Here is a 21,507-nt window from a genome sequence, read left to right as displayed (position 1 = left end):
CATGCTGGTCCTTTGCCGGTGCGGTTGCCAAATGGACGCAGGCCAAAAGAGGCAAGGTCTCTTGAGGTGCCTGAAGTGTGGGAAACGCCGGGGGGAAAGAAACCAAGACGCGCGCCGCTACAAGTGTATTGCATAAGAGAAAATCAAATATGGTGTGTGGATGGAAAGTGTCTGAGATGTGCACGGGCATGTAGGGCGATAGCAGGAAAACACCTGACCCTCCGTGAGAAAATTGAAATCTGTCAGGCACACGCTGAGATTAGGCCGTGCCTGCTGATAGCACACCCCAATTCATTTTTTTAAATATGCAGATGTGACAGGCCTGCTCCCCCCACCACTGTATGGCATTCTGCCAGGACTGCTACACCCTGATGAAGCTGGGTGAAGCAGCGCACACTTACACTATTACATGGCTGTATTCTGCTTCCCGCTTCCCCTTCCTCTTAAGTGGCCAGTCAGCATTACCACAGTTAATCTGTAGCAGCAATGGCTGTAGTCCAGCAGCTCCATCATGGCTTGCAAGTGACCACCCATGTACACTACATGGGAACATCAGTGTGAGGAAGGTTTTGAGGTTTTGATGGCGAGGATGGTCCGGCAGCAGCACCGACCCATTCCGATTCTTCCTGCATTTCCGCCTCCTTGCAGGCCAATACAAACAACTAGCAACAGGTTTGGATCTTGAGCCCGGAGACCCCCTTTCAGCAGTCTCCAGCAGCTCATAGTACCCTACGCCCGCAGCATGTTGCACGCAAGGCCTGTGCTGAAATAGTGTGTTGGTGCATGTGGGTTCCTCACCCCCACCAACTGACCAGCAGTGTAAAGTTTGTCCTTCGACTGATCACTATCTTCAGGGCAACAATGCTAACACGCATGTCGATGTATTGGCGCTGGCACAATTCTTATGTCCCGATTACTGGGCTCTGTACACACATATACAGGTGTTGCACTTTATAATTTAAAACCTCCAAAACTGTATCTGCCCATGGTGAAAAGGAAAACTGTGTGTTCCAATCTCACCTATTTTCGAGGAGTTAATTTCCCCCTCATGCCATTGCCACACTCCTTCACACCCTCACACCGCATAGTAATCTGCGGTCCATGTTCAGATCATGGAGTAATTTGAAGTTTTGGCAGAGTGTGCTCTTTTTTTATCCTGGCGATATCTCTTGTTTTGACATGCGGGGCTCTCTCTGATGTGTATTTATTTTTTGGTGGGAATTTAATCCATGAGAAAATGCTTTTTATTGGGTTCACAAGGTTTGTTCGTGGAAGACCAAAAGCTCTAAAAACAAACTCTATCAAAGCCTGAAATAGAAACACAACTCTACGAAGGGGACGCAAAGTGCAAGAAAACAGAAGCAGTATCTTAAAGATTAAACATAAATGGGACAGAATTCCGCTGTATAAATGCTGACTGCACAGAGGTTCAGATTTGGACGTGGACCATTGCAATTTCCTTCTTCCCCTTCCTACCTTCCTTCTGTGGGAGTAGCAGTGAAATACAGCCAAAGACTATGATATAAAGTGACTCTCAAGACAAGGCCTGCATGACGTCATCCGACTAGTGCTGGATAGAACTGGAGGCTATATGCTTACATCAGCACGTGCAAAAGGTGTTATATTATTTTATTTTCCATTACAGGACAAGCCTCTCGTCTGACCTGATTGGGTGAGAAGTCTGATTGGACCAGTCTACATGAAAATGATGGTCTGTAGGTGAGGAAGACAAAGATGCTTGTTAAGATTCCAAAAGAGCTGTAACTTTTTGAAACAACTGCTTTCTGTACTCAGGTATTCTCAACCCTGGTTTAGGATAATCCCTCTCCTTTAAGGCAACAATCAAAACCCAGACATTTGCCTAATCTTCCGTTGCTGGAGGTAGTTCACACCTTTGTCTCTGGCAGTCTAACTAGCCCAGTGTTTACCAAAGGGTTTGCACTGGAATGGCCAATATTTGTTGTAAAAGGACCCCTGTGCTGGTTTATTTAAAGATAAGTGATTGGAAAAGTAGTTTGTTTCATCAGGAGAAACCCCGGCCCGCTCTGGTGTAGAGCCTCAGCTTGTTTGCTCTTTGGAGGATATAAGATCAGTGAGCAGAGGTTCTCAGGTGTCTCAATTATCACCCCTATGATGGCCCTCGCCATCAGTTTCCTGTCTTTTGAATGTAAGACATGCTAACGTTGAACATGCCCAGGCACTAAATAATGAGAAAAAAGTATTACAGATCAAACACATCTAACCTCCAGTGGCAGGAAAGCAAACCTCAGTAGTCACAGATCATTTTAATATTGGTGAGAAAGCTTCTTGAATAAGCTACAGATTTATCGCTACATGCCTCTATTTGTACATCTGATACATTTAGAATGAAAGGAAAGAAGGGCCCAGTTCTGGGCCGTCCTGCATGATGCCTGCATAAACGATAAAGTCAGAGGTGTTATTTGTCCTTCCCCCATACCTAAAAGTGTGAACAACACAGGAAAGGGGCCCTAGTTCACAAGCATGTGCGAGATGGAACAACTGCTACACGCCTCCCCAACACAAATCCAGAAATACAGTCTCAGCAAATGACTGAAAAAAAAAAGTAAATTAGATTTGCTGCCCCACTAAGCAGAGTTCAAGGTCTTCGGAACGGGATGTTGCTTGATTTTGGCCGAGGTCTTCAGCAGAGCAGCAGGCCATGCAGCAGGCTCACAAAGGAGCACTGAACCAACCCACAATAGATGAAAGAATGGGTCGAGGTTGCACAGTTGGAGGCTTTTCCTCAGCTCTGTGCTTCGCTAACAACCCATGACCATCCCTGTCTGTTTATCCGCTTATGCTAACCCTAAAACTTTTATATCACTTACCCAAACGCTGCAGCCCAGAAGCAAAGATGGTGGAGGTGCTGATCCCTCCTGGTGTGCCCAGGAACTTTGACTCACGTGACTTTAGTTGGGAGAAATTAGGGGAAATAGTGCATGAGTGGAGTAAACATGAAAACATCAAATTTTCGGTTTGTTTCCAGATTGGAGGGAAGACATAATGTGAAGTCTCCAGCCAAAGAAATTACAATCCTGGAGGGATTGGGGAAGATTCTTGTGCATATGTGTGAACACAAAGAGTGAGAATGTTCCCTAAGAGGGGAGATATTCATGATATTCATTCAACCAGAGATTTCACTGATGAGATTAGCTCTGGTTAAGGGGTCTGGGGGTGTGGAATGTAAACAAGACGCAAACAAGAGAAGTCTTCAGAAGATCCACCACCCAGACACCCCCCACTCCCATGCTGTCATTACTATCACACCTCAATTAATCCCCCCCTCTCCCAGAAGATGGACCACATGTTATCTTTGTCTATGAGTCTGTTTGTATTAGAAGCGTTGAAAAGTTCAGACGGTCGTTTGAAGGCTGAATAATCCCTTAATGTGTTTTAGTAAAAATAGAGAAAGACTTGTTTTTCTGCCAACACAAAGGACCAAACTACACAGTTAAAGCTAAAAGCTTGTGCTCAGTATCTTAATAATGCAAGCAGCAACAGATTGTTGGCTGTTGTATCGTCCGCTCACACGTGTGTGGAACTCATCACTGCTGTTTATTTTATGGATGTTACTGTTAATCCACCTCGTAGTCCAGAAGGTTTTTATCTTGATCTGATCAATGGTGGGTCGGGCGGCATGTGTGAAAGGAATCGTGTATGTATACGAATGAAAGTGTTAGGAACGTCCCAAGAGTCTGCTGTTACAGGGGAATCCAACAAATCTGTTGTCGTTGAGTGAAATCTGGACGTATGTATCCAAGCAGATGCTGGGATCCGCTCCATTAACCCCCTCCAGTTCCATATTTGTTACAGATCGGTTCAGAGTGAAGTGAATGTTAAGACACTCCAAATTAACCCTGAGAGTGACAGAAGCAGCATCAGCTGTCAGCGGTATCACTTTCCATCCAAACGGTATGGATGGCAGTTTGACAACTGCCACCCTGACCTTGCTTCTCTAAAACACTCTCCCAAGACTCACCAGATTCTCCAGGGCAGGTGGGATGAGATTACCAACATTCGGAACCTCCCATCACTCTCTAAAAACGCAACCATCTGCCGTGAAGTATACACACGGCGCTATGCTCCCTGCACCAATACATTAGGAACCCGTGTGTATGGTTTCCAGGGGGGAAGGGGTTATATTTTAAGGCAGTGCTGGTGTCGCTCTCATGTGTCACCTTGTGTCCGTGCAGCAGGTGACAAGTCCTCCAGAAAATGCTGAGTGGCTTATTAGTTAATTGGTGAGTCATGACTTTAATGTGGCAGAGGTAAGCCACATTCTGTCCCCTCCACACTCAAAAATGGCGTCCTTGTGACTACGATCGCTGGTCAGTTAGTGTAATAGGGTAACAGTGAATTTAATTTGCAATAATATAGTTGTTACATAGGAGCTTATCAGTTTCTTTTGTTTTTCCACATGTTCAGTTGTGTTTTCTGATCATTCAAAAATGATAGTTAAGGTGGAAAACGCAGTGATAGGATCCGGAAGGCAGCTAGTAAGTGAAAGTAGCTGTCAGGTCAGGCTGATCACCGCTGACATAGATGTCATCCACAAACTTTCAATCCAAGCCAGATCTTCTGTCTTCGCATTAAATGGGTATCTGATATATGGCCGAGGCTACTGTTTCAAACCAAGGCCAAGTGTAGAGGGGGAGATGGAGGGATGGGTCCTCAGGGGGGTGCTCCGGGGTGTGTGAAGCAGTGGCCTGCATGCCGTCGGCCAGCCGCTCGAGGGGGGAGGCACATGGTGCCAACAGCTGCCATGGTGAAACGCTAACCCCTCTAAATGCTCAGTCCAGTAAACAGCGTCGGGCTGGACACATGCCAGTGGGGGAGCCAGGGTGAGGAGTGGGTGAAGAAGGTGAATGGGGCGACACAGCTGACGCCGTGGAGAAAGGGGAATTGACCCCTGTGAAATGGCTTATTAAAGTGCGGCGGTCACCATTATGGGGGGCCAGCACGGCGAAAGATAGTGAGAGAAATTCAAAACCCTCTTTGGCAAACAGAGCCCTGTGCCAGCCACAAGCCTGAAGACAGGAGATACTTTTATTCGGTGTATTTACAGAACCAGAACACACTGACAGATGCTCTTATTTTCCTACCCAAAGCCGAGAAGCATGCAGAGTTATTTTTTACTGTCAGCTGCATAATGACGATGGTCTGAGCTTGGTGTTGGTTCCCCTTTACGGTGTATTCACACCCAATTATGACCTATTTCCCCTTTTAAATTGATAAACGAGGAGCATGCTGGAAAACCTGCCTCAGCCAATGGAGTTAATGATGTTCCCATGCTCTGGGACCGGCGAGGGAGTGGCAGAAGCAGATGGGACATCTTCTGTCTCTCCTACCTTAATTCTCTCCTTCGAATGCTTGTAAAACAATCCATCCTTCACTCAGGAAAACATTACTTCCCATATCTTCCACCAAGAAAACAATATTATCCCCATAATTTCATCCCCTCCTCACAGATGGTTGAATGTGATACAGGCCTGATACAATAATTTAATTAAGGCTCTTTTATTATTTGATTTTATTTCCACTATGCAAATTAGATTTAAAAAGTTGAATTCAAGGTTAACATTTATATATTAGTGTTTTTCATTTTTAGTAAATACGAATCTAAATAAATAAATATGAACATGCAATTCAATTTTTTAAACCCAAAATCAACAATAACAAGGACTCTTTACCTCAGCGTCGTGTCCGTGCAGCATACAGCTGCAAATTGTAAATTAATGCATAAAAATGCAATCTAGAGTAATTTCCCAGTGGAACGTGTAGTTCAGTAAGCACACGTGAGGATTTGACTATAGATGAAGTATGAGAGATGCTCTGATGACAGATCGGCCTAATCTTTGCATCATGTGGTGTTTGCAGTCAGGCTCACACCTGCCCTGTATCACTCTATTAACCACGACTGTTGGGAGGAGAGGTGGAGAAGATAGTGGAAACACCACGAGTGTGCACGGAAGAACTGGGTCTGTGTGCTCAAATAATCTCCTAACTGCTATCAGCTCCATCAAACATCTGCCAAACTCCTGTGATTACAATCATATGCACCCTTGCAAAAATGAACTCACTCTGGGGGTTCTTGTGTGCTGACCCTGTGCTATTAGCAGACCGCAGAGCTGGGGTGTATTCAGGCGCTTATCGGGCGTTTAGACAGCGGTTAACCAAACATGAACCACTCACCAGGCTTTCCTGTAAACATTGCTTTAATGACGGGGTAGGTGGTGTCTCTAAGGACAAACATGGTGGTGCATCCACAATGTGCCCACAGGAAGCACACGGCGAAGGCCACAGATATCACTGTTTGACCTTACATGAAAGGTAGCGTGACAGAGAGACCTGCAGCGTCACCGTGGGAAACAGATGCTGCTTTTCATTGAGAAATTCCAACGGACTATGGTTATTTTATCCTATTTGACCACATTTCTTGTTTTATAGGTTCAATATCAATGATGGAATCCTTCCTGTTAACTGTTCAGGAGTTGCAGCCATCGTGCAGTATGGCACACCAATGAAGTTATAAATAAAGCTATTTGTGAAAAATAAGCCCAAAAAAAAAAATCCAAAACCAAACCAACCTTTCAAGCATAATCATAAAATGTTTGTTCTAACCTGTCCGCTGGCCCAACATCGTTGGGAAGTTGGGCGGGGAGGTTTCGGTTAACAAGTCTGAGCAGTAGTACGTGTGTGTGCGTATGTTTGTGTGTGCATGTGTGTGTGTGTGTGTGTGTGTGTGTGTGTGTGTGTGTCTGACTTAATCCGTACTCTTATTCTGCATCAGTGTCTTTTTGTTATTATGTTTGACACATTGTAACCAGGAGGACATACGTACCTACATAGTTTCATTTCCTATTTATATCAGACCAAAGGATTTTTACAGATGCACTGCTTAACAACACAAAAGTCTCCAATCAGTAAAGAACTCTTCCCTTCGGCTTGAAATAGGTCAGTTGGCCTTCCCTGGGGTTTCTTGACGATGTTAACCCTCTCATCCGAGAGTTCTGAAGAACTGATGGAGCCTCTTCAAGAAACCATATCCAGTGAGCTATTTCAAGCTGAAGACTGATGTATGAGCTGGTTAAGTATGTAGGCTACCTAGTTACCTAGGCTACGTAGGTAACTCAATAGCGCCCTCCAGTGACCACAAGCAATCTTAACAATGTGTTCCACTCAAAATTGATTTTATTATATCATTATTATAATCGCAAATAAAATATTCGCAAAATTTGTATATAATGTAAAGGTTTGTATTCTTATGCATATTGCACAGCTATTAGTTTTACAAATATCACATGCCTTATACTCGCCAATGGTTAGCAGTTTATCAATGTTTAGAAAGATGTACATCTAAAATGTAGATTTTACTGTAAAATACTGTAAATGACAGTGACAGACAGACAGACAGACAGACAGATAGATAGATAGATAGATAGATAGATAGATAGATAGATAGATAGATAGATAGATAGATAGATAGATAGATAGATAGATGTGACCTCTGACAAGCCCCGCCCCTAATGACGTGATTTTTGTTTGGCCCGTGACGCTGCTTGTACACGTAGCCTAGTAGGATGTGTTCATTGAAGATGGTGGCGGTGTGTCAGACTCAGTGTCCTGCATATTTGTAAGCGTTTCCTTCTATTTGTAATCATTTCCTACATCGGGTAAGCGTGAATATATGCTTTTGTTGACAATGTTTTGTCGTGAATGCCTTTTGGTAATGTTTTCATTAGGCGTGTAACTGTTGCTCCTGTAGTGAGTGTACGCTAAATAACCCAGTAATGCTAACACCAGTGCTAACGCTAGCAGACCGGACCCAGCCAGGGAACCTTTAAATTATTCTCGACGAGCGGCCGGTGACATGTAACTGCCCGCTTGTCCGTGCTGAACACGAACACAAGATACATCTGGCCTTTATTTGCGGTCTTCGTAAGCCGTGATTTCAAGCCGAACCGGCTAACTTCAGCTATTAGTGTTTTGCTGAGTATGGCGTTTAGGACGTTATAACTTAGCGTTACCGTTAGCGAACACTGGACATTTCCTCTTTTTCATGTGTAGCATTAACCTGTCGCGACGCAGCCAGGTGGCCTTTAATGCTTAGCATAGCTTTTAGCGTGTTAACTTTGTGGATATGCTTCCTATTAGAACGTCGTCAACGCTAACATTAGCATGCGGGATCGCAGTGGTTTCTAACGTATTTAGAACCAGGGGCGCTTAAAAGGTCCGGTTTCATGTTGGTTGGAGTGAACAATAATTGGCCGCTTGCCTAATGCAACCTTCTGATACCGACAGTTTACCAATAATTCAAACGTTAAGTGAGCTTTACAGCACTTCCCATGTATTTATCTGTGCTTTCTGCATAACTTAATAACAGGGAACAAAAAAGCAAAGTAAGTTATGTATCAGAATGGCAATAAATAACTAACTCCCCACTCTATTGCTCTAGTTGTCAATAGTTTATAATTGGACACATACGAGCTTAATCATAAAAATGTAAATAGAGGTTGTGAAAGTGTTGTTTGTCTTTTTGCCAGCAAATGAACTCAAACTTTCAGGAAATATTGATAATGGAAGGAAGCGCTTTTTAAAGTTTGGTTCTGTAGATTCTGGAGGGAGTTTGACCCTTGGTCATCCAAAGGTCTTCCGTGATGAGCCAGGGGCTTTGTTCATCACTATATCTACATCAACCTTGCAATTCTACTGCTTATATAATTGCCACTGAGAGTATAATGCAGCTTTCTGCAGCTGTTAATGGAAAATAATTTATGTTTCTCCTTAATTTGGATTAGTATTTCAACAATGTTTATTTTCCATCTTTTTCATACTTGCAAGGGCTTGCTGCATTTGTCATGTAGATATTGCCACGTTGTACTAGGATCACAGACCAGTCCACAAATAAAGGTGTGGTGAACATCATCAGACACACGTGTAGCTTTTTGTTCACCTCTCCCCCTTTACTTTTCTTTCAGCATAGTCTGACTTAAGACTTCAGTGAAATCTACAAGTGGGAATTGGTTTTCAGACCTGCTTTCACTGCAGCCATGCAGCCCCCTCCCCGAAACACACCTCCAGGGGGCTCTGGCCCTCCTCCCTCTGGTCCCAATATGTTTAGGAGGACTAGACCTCCAAAGCATCCTGCAGCAGCTCAACCCACGATGCCACCAGTGACCCACCCAATGACAGACCCTTTTGCCTTTGTTAGAGCACCCCCTCCCATGCCTGCAGGTGGTCCAACAATACCCAGCAGCACGCCTTTGCAAGCCCTGCCTAATAACGCACAGTCCCAGGCTCACACAGGGTTGCCTTTGCAACCACTCAGCCCCCCATCGGCTCTCCCTGGCTCTGCATCATCATCTCTTCCAGGCATGACCCTGTTTAATCCGCAAGGTGCAGCATCTTTGCCCGTTCACCCAGACCCTCCCACAGGGGCTGAACAGAGTTATTTCAATTCAAGAGACCAGATACCACCCGCACCCTCCGAGCCACCACAGGCAGCCTCAGGACCCATACCATCTCAGACAGCATTTAACCATGAATTTCAAGAACGACCTTCTCAGCCTCTGCCTTTCCAGCCAATGGTTCCCCCGTACCCCTCTTCTCAGTGGACTCCTGATCACGGAAGTCGTCCACCATCAGTTCAGAACTATTTCCAGCCTACGAATGACCCTCCGCCTTTTGATTTACCCCCACAAAATCAAATGTTCCCTGCCAACAACCAAGTTGCCCATCACGGCACTCTCGCTCCTTCAGTGCAGCCTGGACATCCACACATCCAGGGCCCCATTCCTCTCCAGAATCCTGCAAACACCTTGAGTACCCAATGGCCTGATCCTAATACACCACATCCTCATCATCCTCATCATCATAATCCACCTTTTCAAGCCCAGGGCTACTTCAGTCAGAGCTCTGCCCCCCAGGAACCATGGTTCAACCAACCTCCATCAGACTCAGGCTACCATCAAATGGGAAAAAGCACGGCTCCTCCTCAGCCGGACATTGCTGCAGCTCAGCACATGTCCAACCTGGGGCCGGATATTGCCTCAGGCCCTTCGCTGGGGCCGTATCCCCATGAGGCTAGTGCACTCTCAATGTTTTTCAAAGATGATGTGGAAAATGAAGAAACACTGGCTGGAGAGAGGAGTCAAGTTAACGGTGGTTCTGGATCAGTTCCCCATCACGTTCACCAACAACCAATTTGCAGCCAGGGAGATGACCAGCCACCTCCTCCACTAGAACATTCACACCCACAGTACATGAATGATGGTAATTATGCCTCACAAGGATCCACTCAGAAACCCAGCGATACACAGGATCGTCATGCAGAAAATCTGGAGTACGTCCCCAACCAAGAAGTGTTACCCAGTGAAACCCACTGCACTCCTGCTGCCACATCAGTTGAGCAGTTTGAGACGGGGCCTAACCTGGAGACCCCAGATTCTGTCTCCAGACCAATGCGATCTGCTAGTGTGTCATCCAACTATAGCAATATTAGCCACGGAAGTGGAACTGCCACTCGCCGCCACCAGGGAGTAGCAGGTACTTTCATTCAGCAGGAAAGTCCACGTCTCTCTGATGAAGCTACTGTGTCTCCTGCATCTGGGCGTTATTTTGAGCAGATTGATACGTCTCCAGCTGGAGTAAGTTGCTCTCAGCAGAGCTCCTTGGAGCAAATGTGGCCTTCTACACCTAGCCCCCCAAAGCCAACAGGTAACTTTCAAGCCAGTGCCAACAGCTCGTTTGAACCTGTGCGCTCACATGGTGTCGGCGTTCGCCCGCCTGAAGTAGATAAGGCCAAAATGGAAGCAGAAGGGGGGGTAGATTCTGCTCCTGGAAACCTGGAGCAGCCACCAGATAATATGGAAAATATTTATGGCTCAGGACATTCTCTGCCTGTTGCTAGCGGCACTGTGTCGCTTTCGACAAACCCTGTAGTCCATTCCCACTCTAGACCTTCATCACGTGCATTTGGGGCCAGTCGGCCATGCGAGAGCCCTGCCACTACTCTGTGGGCTCAAAACGATCCTGCTAGTTTGAGCACAAACATCGTCCTCGCTCCTGCTGCTCCCACCATTCTTGCCCCATTACGAGAGCCCAGCACAGATGTCATCCAACCTCCAGAGGACGGTCCTTTGGACCTCCAGCTCTTGCAGAGAGCCCAGCAAATGTCACAGCAACATTTAGAGAACTTAGAAAATCCACCTAAGGTGAGTGAGGCTGATCTGAACGACACTCAAGGCAATCTGGGGTATGCTTCTCTGCTTGTATCTGAATCACTTCAGCAACCTGTTTTAATTGCCCCACCCGTGTCCACTTATAGTGTAATTCCTTCCAATACATCACCTACAACAGCTGCTCAGATTAGCAAGAGGGAATCTACTCCACCTGTGAGAACTCAAGGACAGGCTGCAAGTACCTCTCAGTCAGCTTTGGTAACCTCTAGTCAGAATCCACTGTTTGTAGCAGGACCAATCGGCGTTAGCTCTGTAACTTCTAAGCAGGGTCCACTTAATCTGACACGTAACGGCATGGAAGCAAAGTCAGACCTCACAGCTCTGCCACAGCCTCAGACAACCCACCCTCCTCTTTCATTAGGGGGTGACAGTCACTCTTCTCTCCAAGTTAATTCAGCGGCTTCTCTTTTGACTGCGCCTCTCTCCAATCACAACCAGCGATCAAATTACGAACTGCTTGATTTTTCAATGCACCAATCACAACCTCAAATCCAAGCACCTGGCCCTCCTCCCTCTCTTCATGAATCTCCGCAGTCTACTAATGGATTTTACCTGCAGGTCACCAAAGATGCTCAGCAGGGGATAAAAGTGGCAGAGAATCTCTCTGCCCACACCACATCTACATCATCTACCCCACAGACAATATCACGCTCCCAAGCAGCTGGAGGTACCCAGCCGCAAGCTGAACCACCAACAGCTCCAGAACCGAGTGCATTGCAGGGAGAAAATACTGCTCCTCCTGTTGCAGTGAGTGGATTACAACCCCCCCAGGTCCAGTATCCAGCTCCAGCACCTATGCCTGCTCCAGGTATTTCAGCTCCTCCTGGGCCTCCTCTGGGGAGTACTGTTCCTCCTGGGCCTGCCACAGGGAATGCTGCTCCTTTTTGGCCTGGACCAGGGAACGCTGCTCCTCTTGGGCCTCATCCAGCTATTACTGCTCCTCCTGAGCCTGCCATAGGGGCTGCTGCTCCTCCTGGGCCTCCTCCAGGTAGCATTGTTCCTCCTAGGCCTGCTGCAACTCCTGGGCCTGCCACAGGGAGTGCTGCTCCTACTGCTGATGTACATCCTGCTGCTCCTCGAGGACCAGTATCTTCAGGAGGTTCCCAGTCAGGTCCTGCAGAGCCTCCTCGACCACCTTCCTCTGCAGGCAGTCAGCACGGTTATGGCCCTCCTCATCCATCCCACGGGCAACCGTATGGGGGTTACTATTATGGAGAGTATCTGGATAGCAGAGCATCTTACCCTTCTGGTCAGTATCCTCCACCGCCTGTGGATTTGAGAGCACAGCAGTATTATCAGGTATTTCAAGTGTTTTTTCTACCTTTTTGAAAAAGATGAAGTAAAATGCATTCAAAAAAATGTGCTCGATCGTCTGCTTAATGGATGATGTATTCTCTATTGTGTTTATTTCTCAGGATGGGCAATACAGGAGCAGAGCAGATGGATGGTACGGGAGATATGAAGGGCATCCCGCAGCCTATCGTGATCAGAACTATCAATACAGAGAGCCTCAGCCAGAGAGACCCAGTTCTAGAACCAGTCAGTACTCTGACAGGCCGTCTTCAAGGTTAGAATCATTTGAAGATGTACAATTTCATGCAATTTTACGTGTGCTACCTGGCATCTGATATAAAATGTTTAAAAGAAAGGCCCCCGTCACCCTTATAGATTGTATCTTGGGCCTGACCATTTTATAATTTTTTCTCTTTTACAGACAAGGCTATCAAGATGATTACAACAGAGCAAAACGTACTGCTTATAATGATTATTATGCAGATTATAAGCACTATGACTATGCAGGTATGAGCCAGTGAACAGCAGTTATTTCTTGTTTTACATTACCCACAGTTAACTGAAGTTCTGTCTCTTATTTTCTGTGGGTAGGATACAATTATGGACAGTATGACCCACGGCACAGGGGTTACTATGATCAGGCATATTGGTCTTATGATGATGCTTACAGGGCAAGAGACTACTATAATCATCAAATGTACCCTCCCAGGTAAGCAAAGAAAAAAATTTCCGTCCCACGTTACAAACGATAGCTAAAGAATACTGTTCCATATGCATGTACTTTCAAATGTCCTTGCAGGAAAGAAGGCTATGATGATCAATGGCAATATTATCCTGGTTACGACAGCAGTTTTGATGATGACTACCGGCGCCGTGGAGACATTTATAACGATGATTTTGACCGCCGCAGCGTTCACAGTGAGCAGTCGGCACACAGTGTGCACAGCTCTCACAGCCAACACAGCAGAAGGAGTAGCTTTAGCTCCCGATCGCAGCAGGTACACGTCCATAATTTATTGCTATAACATGTTACGAGTAGTTAAAGTCACAATTTTATTTTTACTTTGCTCTCAAAGCTGTTAATCTTAGTATTTTATTTTAATATATTTTTTATAAGTTATTATTTCTGGTTGTTTCCTCCCGTTTCAGAGCCAGGTATATAGGAGCCAGCCTGATTTGGTGTCCGCGGTCTATGACACCACGTCATCAACACTGGCTGTGGACTACTCTTATGGGCAGTACCCAGCCCAGAATGATGTTTCCCAGAACTACTATGGCTATCCTGAGTACAATGCAGAAAGCACCTGGACCGCCCCTGAGCAGCGTAAGATGAAGCAATTATGAAGTAGCAATAGAATTGAATGTATTCTTGTCAAGAAGAATTTAAACCAGTTGAGATGAGAGGGTGTAAACTTCTGTTATTAACCTCACTGTTTGACTTGTGTGTGCCTTTCAGCGCCTCCTCGTCCTGCGACCCCAGAGAAGTTCACCATGCCCCACTGTTGTGCCCGTTTTGGACCCGGTGGTCATTTGGTCCAGGTTTTGCCCAATCTCCCTTCAGCTGGGCAGCCTGCCCTTGTTGATATCCACAGCATGGAGGTATGTTTGCAATTGATTTTTTTTCCCCCTATTTATCCATTTTCCCTGTAGTGTAGTAGTGACACTGTTTTAACCACGGATTGTGGATGATTATTGATTTTCTTGTGTAATGATCAAGAATATAGAACAAAGTGCAAATATGATTTTTTTTTTGGCGGTTTGGATCCTAGTTTTCTTTTTTATCAGTAATGGTAGACACTCAAAGCTACATAGATCATGTCTGTATTTGCAGGTCATGCTGCAGGACACCCCAGAGCAGTCAGAATTACGATCCTTCCCTGGTCCTCTTGTTAGGTAGGTGTAAAAGAAATGTTTCTGGCATATGTGAGAGCTAATATGTTCCTAATCTTGTGTCCTGTCCATTAGGGAGGAGACCCATAAGGTGGATGTCATAAAGTTCTCCCAGAACAAAGCACTGGAGTGCGCACGTGACAATAATCTTTTGGACAGGGACTCTGCCCGACTGCTGTGGGACTTTATTGTGCTGCTTTGTAGACAGAATGGGGTAAGATTGTAGAGCTATCTGATAGTAAATGACACGAAGCACGTTTTTATGAATATGTCACAAAATACACATAACTTTGCTCAAAATATTATTACGGAATCATTGAGATGTGTATTCTCTCTTTGTTAAGACTGTGGTGGGCACGGATATTGCTGACCTCTTGCTGAAGGAGCACCGTTCCGTTTGGCTTCCGGGCAAAAGTCCAAACGAAGCCAATTTGATTGATTTTAACAACGAACCTCTGGCCAGAGCCGAAGAAGAACCAGGAGCCGGTCCACTTTCCCTCCTGTCTGACACCTTCATGACTGTCCCAGAGAACGTTGGCAAAGAAACGGAGCGCTTCCGAGAGCTATTGCTGTTTGGACGAAAGAAAGTAAATAAATCTTGCTTTCATTGAATAATAATAAACACTATGTCATGAAATTTGAGGTGACTGATATATTTTTATAAAAAGGATGCTCTCGAAGCAGCTATGAAAGCAGGACTTTGGGGCCACGCCCTGTTGTTGGCCAGTAAAATGGACAACAGAACACATGCGCGTGTCATGACTAGGTAAGTATGATGAAGGTGAATCTTTATTCCTTGACCCACATATATTTCTGCAATATTAAATGGATCTGTCTTTGTGTAGATTTGCCAACAGTTTGCCCATCAATGACCCTCTCCAGACAGTGTATCAGCTGATGTCGGGGAGGATGCCTGCATCTGCCACTGTATGTATTGTGTCTTCACTTAACTGTAAAAGTCCCCCCCCCATTTGCTCTATAAAAGTGGCATCAGCAGTGTCCTTTTTGCATTTTAGACAATATAAATAAATAATTTTATGTTTGTAGTGCTGTGGAGAGGAGAAGTGGGGTGACTGGCGCCCTCATCTGGCTATGGTGCTGTCCAACCTCACACACACTCTAGATCTGGATACCCGTACAATCACCACCATGGGGGACACTCTGGGTATGAATACATCTCGCCTGAAGCTTCTGAGGGGATTTTGTTTATATGTCACGGCGTCCCACTCTGACTGCATGCGCTCATCTCTCTTGCAGCTTCTAAGGGGCTACTTGATGCTGCACATTTCTGCTACTTGATGGCCCAAGTTGGTCTGGGAGTTTTCACAAAGAAGAGCACCAAGATGGTTCTGATTGGCTCCAACCACAGGTTAGAAATAGAGAGAGAGAGAGCTTGTGTGATCACAGGTGGCTCTTTTAGACCACACATCAACCACAGCTTTTCATTTTCACTGCAGCTTGCCCTTCTTCCAATTTGCAACCAATGAAGCCATCCAGAGGACTGAGGCCTATGAGTATGCTCAGTCTCTGGGATCTCAGCCATGCTCTTTACCAAATTTCCAGGTAGGGATTTTTCTCAACATTTGTCACATCCAAACTTTCATTGTACTGTGTATGGACTAACTAGAAAGATCTGTAATCCCCTCACTTGTTATATTTAGAAAAATCTGTCTTCCTTTCATCAAAGTAACTCATCCGCAGAGATGGTCGACGGCCTTTTTTTCCCCTACCACTGAGGAAGAACACGGTTCTCTTTGTCTGTTGTTAGGTGTTCAAGTTTATCTACGCCTGCCGCTTGGCTGAATCAGGTCTCAGTGCGCAGGCTTTCCACTACTGTGAAGTTGTTTCTAGGACCGTCCTCATGCACCCAGGGTACTACTCTCCTTTTTTCATCAGCCAAATCATACAGGTAAGCGCTTTCTCATCTGCCTCTCAGATGTGGTTATAGGTTGTACACAGGTAGGTTGACATTTCAGATTATTTAACAATATTGATTTCAACAGATGTCTGAAAAGCTCAGATTCTTTGATCCACAACTGAAGGAGAAACCAGAGCAGGAGTTGTTTAATGAGCCTGAATGGCTGATGGAGCTCAGACAGCTGGATGGACAAATCAGGGTAAGGAGGGAGAAAAGGAATTGTAGTTGCTTTAGTATTATGCTTGTTTTCTGTCAGGTATTGAAATAATTTTTCCATCTTCCAAATTTAGAAGTTGTCATTTCATTTACTCTCATTTATGTGCTCTATCCTGCTGTTTTTAGACTGGGGTCATTCAGTACAATGAGGAAAGGGCGACTCCGACACAGTTTGGCTCCAGCAGCCCCAGTTCTGAGTTGGACGAGCAAGGCCCACCTGAACCAAACACCATCCCCACAGATTTTGATGGCCCCACACCTGATAATCCATTAATGAGTTCATTACTACCTGGGCCTCCACCACAGGGAGTCCAACTGATGCCTCCTGGTATGTGAAATGATTCAGTTGATCTACTGATTGTAAATTCATAGGTACCAAATCCAATCTTTTTATCTCCTTTCAGCTCCCACTTCCATCCTCCAAGATGGGATGACCATTTCTCAGCCTGATGTTCCCCAATTCTACCCTGTACCCCCTAGTTGTCCACCAGGACACATCCCCATTTCAGGCTACCCACCTCAGGATCACTGCTTCGCCCCTCCTCCCTTTCAGCCTCAACCAGAACATTCAGAGATGTATCCAGGATCTCATCCGTGCCCTCCGTCTTACCATGCAGGCCAGATCCCACCACACATGCCCCCTCAGGTGCCGCACTCACCAGCAGAGATGCATCACTCTACATCACCAATCCACCAGCATATGCCCCCTTCTCCTGGGCATATGCCCTCTGTAGATCAGCTGGCCCAGACTCCCTTAGAGATATCCTCCCCACGCAGAAGCTCCTTCACACAGCAGAAGGACCTCTATGACCAAATGGCTCACATGGTCAGTGTTTGGTCATCGGAAAATCCAGAATTCATTCAGCAACGCTGCAGTTCTGCATCAATTTCTTTGGATTTATTTGTTTTTGCCTCCTATAAAATTTAAAGTTTTGCTTTGTCCTTGGTGCTGCAGGGTCCTGGGAGGAGGTCGAGGACTACTTCACAATCTTCAGGTTATTTGGTGAGTGGTATTTAAGCATTATTATTTAACTATTCTGTCAACATTGTACACAAGACACAGTCTCGCCAATAAATCCATTAAATAATAGAATATTTTAAAATGCCATATGGTAGTTTAAAAAACTAGACTGTCTGATAAGAATTATGCTGGTCTACAGGTTTCGGGACGTCGCTCACGCACCACGTCTGAATCATCCACTCACTCTGGTGGAAGAGAAAGGAGCAATTCTGCTATCAAGCAGGTCTCCCCACCTCCGCCTTCAATTCCAGAACAGCCTCCTAAAGAAGAACCCAAAAAAACAAAGAGAGACTCCCCGAAAAAGGTTCATATTCACACAACAGCGTTTGAAAATAGTTCATCTTCTGTGTTCACCTCAGGATCTGTGTATTTTTCTTGGCTTTGTTACAGGGAGGAGGTGGCGGCGGCTGGTTTAAAAATTTGTTCTGGAAGGGGAAGAATGAGGCTCATTTACCAGATGACAAAAACAAATCTGTAAGTCACAGTAATTAAATCTGAAAGTCTTGCTGTTGTACATTTTCTGGTTACAGAAATACTGATCTTGTGGTGCTAAAAGAGCTGTACGTTTTCGATTGATAGATTGTTTGGGATGAGCAGAAGCAGAAATGGGTTGACCAGAACGAGCCTGAAGAGGAGGTCTGTGGTGCAAAATATTTGATTTATACCGAGCGAACAAAATAGGCAGTTCGGTTGATGTTTTCTCTTTTACTGACAGAGTAAACCCCCTCCACCACCACCCTCTGGCTTCCCCAGCATGCCACAAATGCCTGGACCTGCGGGACCTGGAGCACCATCGAGCAGCGGTCCTCCTGTCAACATGTTCTCCAGGAAAGCAGGTGAGATGAGTCTTAATGGGTAAAGTCACTTAATCGGATTTGATTCCAAATGAAAGACTCAGTTGTTCTGTTTCTTTCCACTTACATTTATTCATTTCTCCGCAGGCACAAGGCATAAATATGTGGATGTCCTGAATCCAAACAAACCTGCTAACTCTGGATTAGCACCTAACCCTGCAGATATCTTTGCTCCTTTGGCACCAATGCAAATGCCTGCAAACCTGTTTGTGCCTAGTTCAGGTGCCTGCCAACAATATGAGTTGTGACTTTATTCTAAAACCTTCAACTTCCACCAGTAATAAGGTTCCATTTTAAAGAAGAGTGACTGTATTGTATTCTGTTGCGTTTTGTGCCGTAGCGCCTGATGATCATCAACCTCTAGAGGGCAGTGAAGGTGGAAATCCAGAGCAGAATTCACCAAATGCAATGGGTGCTCCACAGGTACTCCTCTTCATATCAGCAAATCTGCTATGTGGCTTTTAGGTGATATTGGAGTTTGTGTTAACTAGTCCCTCTTCTGTTTAGATGTTCAACCCAACATTGCTTCCACCTGCCCCTGAGGTTCCTGCAGTGCCTGACGGCTCCCAGTCCGGAGAGGTAAGACAAGCTGTAAGCCTCTGGTGTAGTCCCCATCATGCTACTACTAAAATCATGATGCTTGGCACCTTAACAGTCACTGCAGATTGCTTGTTTATGTGAATGGAAGCTAATTTTAGAGGGAATTTAAAAGGACACGAGGAAGCATGCATCAACTAAAATATTCTTTCCATAATCATGCTGAAAGCTGTCTTGTTAAGTATAAAATCTGAATAATTACCTCCATGTTGTTTTTAAATGGTGTATTTTTTTTTTCTTTTTTAACTGGTGGAACAAAATCTAATCCAGTGCATGGGAGATTGTTAATATGGGTTCATCGTGTGTTTTGTTCTCTATTCTTTATTTCCCTTCTACTGTCTTTAGCTCTCGCGTTCTAGCTCAATGAGCTCTTTATCACGCGAAGTGAGTCAGCATTTAAACCAGGTACCTCTGGCAGGGCCATGAAAGGCCCACTCACCCACGCCTGCCACCCGCCCCAGCTCACCGCCTCATTGTTCGCACTCACCATCCACCCAGCTCCAGATGTGTGCCTGCTCACCTGCCTGCTGTCTCCAGCATTTCTCACTGGACTCAAATGGGCAAATCCACAAATTTAAATAAATCATAACCTGGAAAATCTATCTTTAGCTATTAGCACTTCTGTTGATCTGTCATTGATGCAGTCAGAGTGCATGACTGCCATGCACTCTGACTGCTGGATTTGCACATTTGTGTACATTATATCGACCAGAGGGAGAATCTCAACAGAATTATTTTCATCTGCAGTTCCCTCTAATGCCACCCACAAAATTGATACTGGTAAAGAAATAGTTTGCCATTGATTGGATGGACAAAAATGCTGATTACTGTGTTAGCATTAAGCTATCGTGACTGTGCTCTCAATAGAGCTTTTTTAAAAAGATGATAGTGAGTCTTAGAACAGAGTAAATCATGTTTGAGACAGCTGCGTGATGATCTCTGCTTGTTGCCAGTGCAAAGACTCAGCTTCAGTAACCAATCATGTAGCTTGCATGTTTACTAAACTGTCCAGCAGTGGTTTGAGATGCTGCCTCACCATCACCCACCTCATCTTCACCTCTCTCACATATGAACTTCACACCAGTGTGTGTCTCATATAAATGATGGGATGGTGACCGTTGAATGGTGTTTGTCTTTTGCAGAGTCAACCTGCCCAGGGAACTGGAGGCGTCACCTTTTATAACCCAGCCCAGTTTACACAGGTGACACTGTTACAGCCATTTTATTGTTTTGAGAGAACTCTGTTTGATTTACCACCACTTACTGTTTTTTTTTAAACTGCATTTCCTCAGACAAGTGCAGCACCTGGAGGGGGGCAGCGCTCGGGTCGATTGGGTGGCCAACGGCAGTACCCAGTGTTGAAATAAAGGCCATCTTGCAGAGATAAATTGTAAAGACTTGTCGGATTCAGTGATATCCTATAAATAGAACTAAGTGAAGCACATGGACAAACTGCTCTGACTAAAGGAATCTTCGGTTTGCTTGTGCAGAAGAAAAGAATGATGAGTCTTCATGATGTTTGTCATTAACCACTCTGTTATTTTTAGTTTATTGTCCCTGGTCTCTTTTAACAGGCACGGAATTATGTGTAAACCCACTTCCTGCATCCAGTCCAACAAATAACACGTGGCTATACAATGCATTTTACTACAGATGTATTCGAATAGCCAACACTGCTTTCATGCACAAATGGTGTAAGCGAATGCATAATTTGATGAAGAATAAGCGTTAGCAGTTTAGCTTCCCTTTACAGTAACAGGACAAGCGTCCCGAGCTCTGTTTTAGGTCTCCTTTTATGTCTGAATTCCAAAATTCCCTGTTTGATTAGCTGTATGTGATTGACGGGAGGAAAGGTACATGTGACTGCAGCCTGATCCTCCACAAGGGAGGTTTTAGTGACACAGGAGGAACGCTCTTCTGGCCCCAAAATCAGGGATCAGATACCTACGTTGTTAAGTTGCCGCTCCTCTCAGATATTTATTAAAATGTCCTCTTGGTTCATCGATAACATTTGAGTGTTTCAGCCACGTGCAACTTAAATTCGTCCTCCTGTCACTGAAGTAAAAGTTGGTCTCCAGAACTGCAGGAATTTGGACTGAAACTGCATTTTAACCGTCGCTCAAAGAAAATCTATCCAAATATTTGTATATCAGATTGTATTTATGAGATGTAGGCTTAATGTGTGTGCGTGCCTGTGTGAATGGAGAGCATTTAATTTTTGTTCCGATTAGGTTTGAAAATGACTTCTGATCCATCAGATGATGCCGATCCATATTACTATTTGTATTGGCCGCTTCTGCAGACAAATAAAACGTAAAACTGAAAAAGGATGCCCGATTGTACTTTGAATACTCTTCTGTTGATTTTAACACATTTTAACCCAAATGTTTCTGAATTTTGTAGTTGCTGGATTGGTAATGGTCCATTTTGCGTTTCAGATAATTGTTTTTTCAAAAT

The 21,507-nt window shown here is 44.9% G+C and overlaps 1 protein-coding gene across 7 annotated transcripts; it reads left to right on the top strand.

Moving 5' to 3' along the window:
• The first annotated feature begins 7,548 nt into the window (after positions 1–7,548).
• Positions 7,549–21,380, top strand: sec16a (SEC16 homolog A, endoplasmic reticulum export factor). Of its 7 annotated transcripts, XM_011604628.2 has the most exons (32): positions 7,567–7,694; positions 9,000–11,234; positions 11,820–12,560; positions 12,677–12,828; positions 12,976–13,061; positions 13,146–13,263; positions 13,354–13,552; positions 13,704–13,878; positions 14,011–14,153; positions 14,386–14,447; positions 14,520–14,658; positions 14,789–15,031; positions 15,113–15,210; positions 15,290–15,371; positions 15,492–15,609; positions 15,702–15,813; positions 15,902–16,007; positions 16,213–16,353; positions 16,448–16,561; positions 16,705–16,906; positions 16,983–17,404; positions 17,534–17,581; positions 17,739–17,903; positions 17,990–18,073; positions 18,179–18,235; positions 18,315–18,435; positions 18,541–18,675; positions 18,794–18,876; positions 18,961–19,032; positions 19,396–19,455; positions 20,193–20,252; positions 20,343–21,380. In XM_011604628.2, exons 2-32 carry the CDS (start codon positions 9,072–9,074, stop codon positions 20,415–20,417), a joined length of 6,576 nt encoding a protein of 2,191 aa, XP_011602930.2. In that variant the 5' UTR covers positions 7,567–7,694; positions 9,000–9,071; the 3' UTR covers positions 20,418–21,380. The 7 variants fall into 7 exon arrangements, 6 of the variants coding, with proteins under 6 accessions (XP_011602928.2, XP_011602930.2, XP_029693783.1 ...); XM_011604626.2 differs by having other exon boundaries at positions 7,549–7,654; positions 9,000–12,560; XM_029837923.1 differs by having other exon boundaries at positions 9,000–12,560; positions 19,396–19,434.
• The last annotated feature ends 127 nt before the right edge of the window (positions 21,381–21,507 follow it).

The sequence above is a fragment of the Takifugu rubripes genome, chromosome 6 (genome assembly GCF_901000725.2).
Source record: "Takifugu rubripes chromosome 6, fTakRub1.2, whole genome shotgun sequence".
Classification (NCBI taxonomy): domain Eukaryota; kingdom Metazoa; phylum Chordata; class Actinopteri; order Tetraodontiformes; family Tetraodontidae; genus Takifugu; species Takifugu rubripes.
Note: the sequence above shows the minus strand (reverse complement) of the source record. Positions and strands in the feature narration are given on the sequence as shown.

Coding starts and splice junctions, on each gene's coding strand:
- sec16a (XM_011604626.2), top strand. CDS start 9,072: ATGCAGCCCCCTCCCCGAAACACACCTCCAGGGGGCTCTGGCCCTCCT. Junction 12,561..12,676: donor GAGCACAGCAGTATTATCAG/GTATTTCAAGTG, acceptor TTTATTTCTCAG/GATGGGCAATACAGGAGCAG. Junction 18,074..18,178: donor CAGATGACAAAAACAAATCT/GTAAGTCACAGT, acceptor TTCGATTGATAG/ATTGTTTGGGATGAGCAGAA.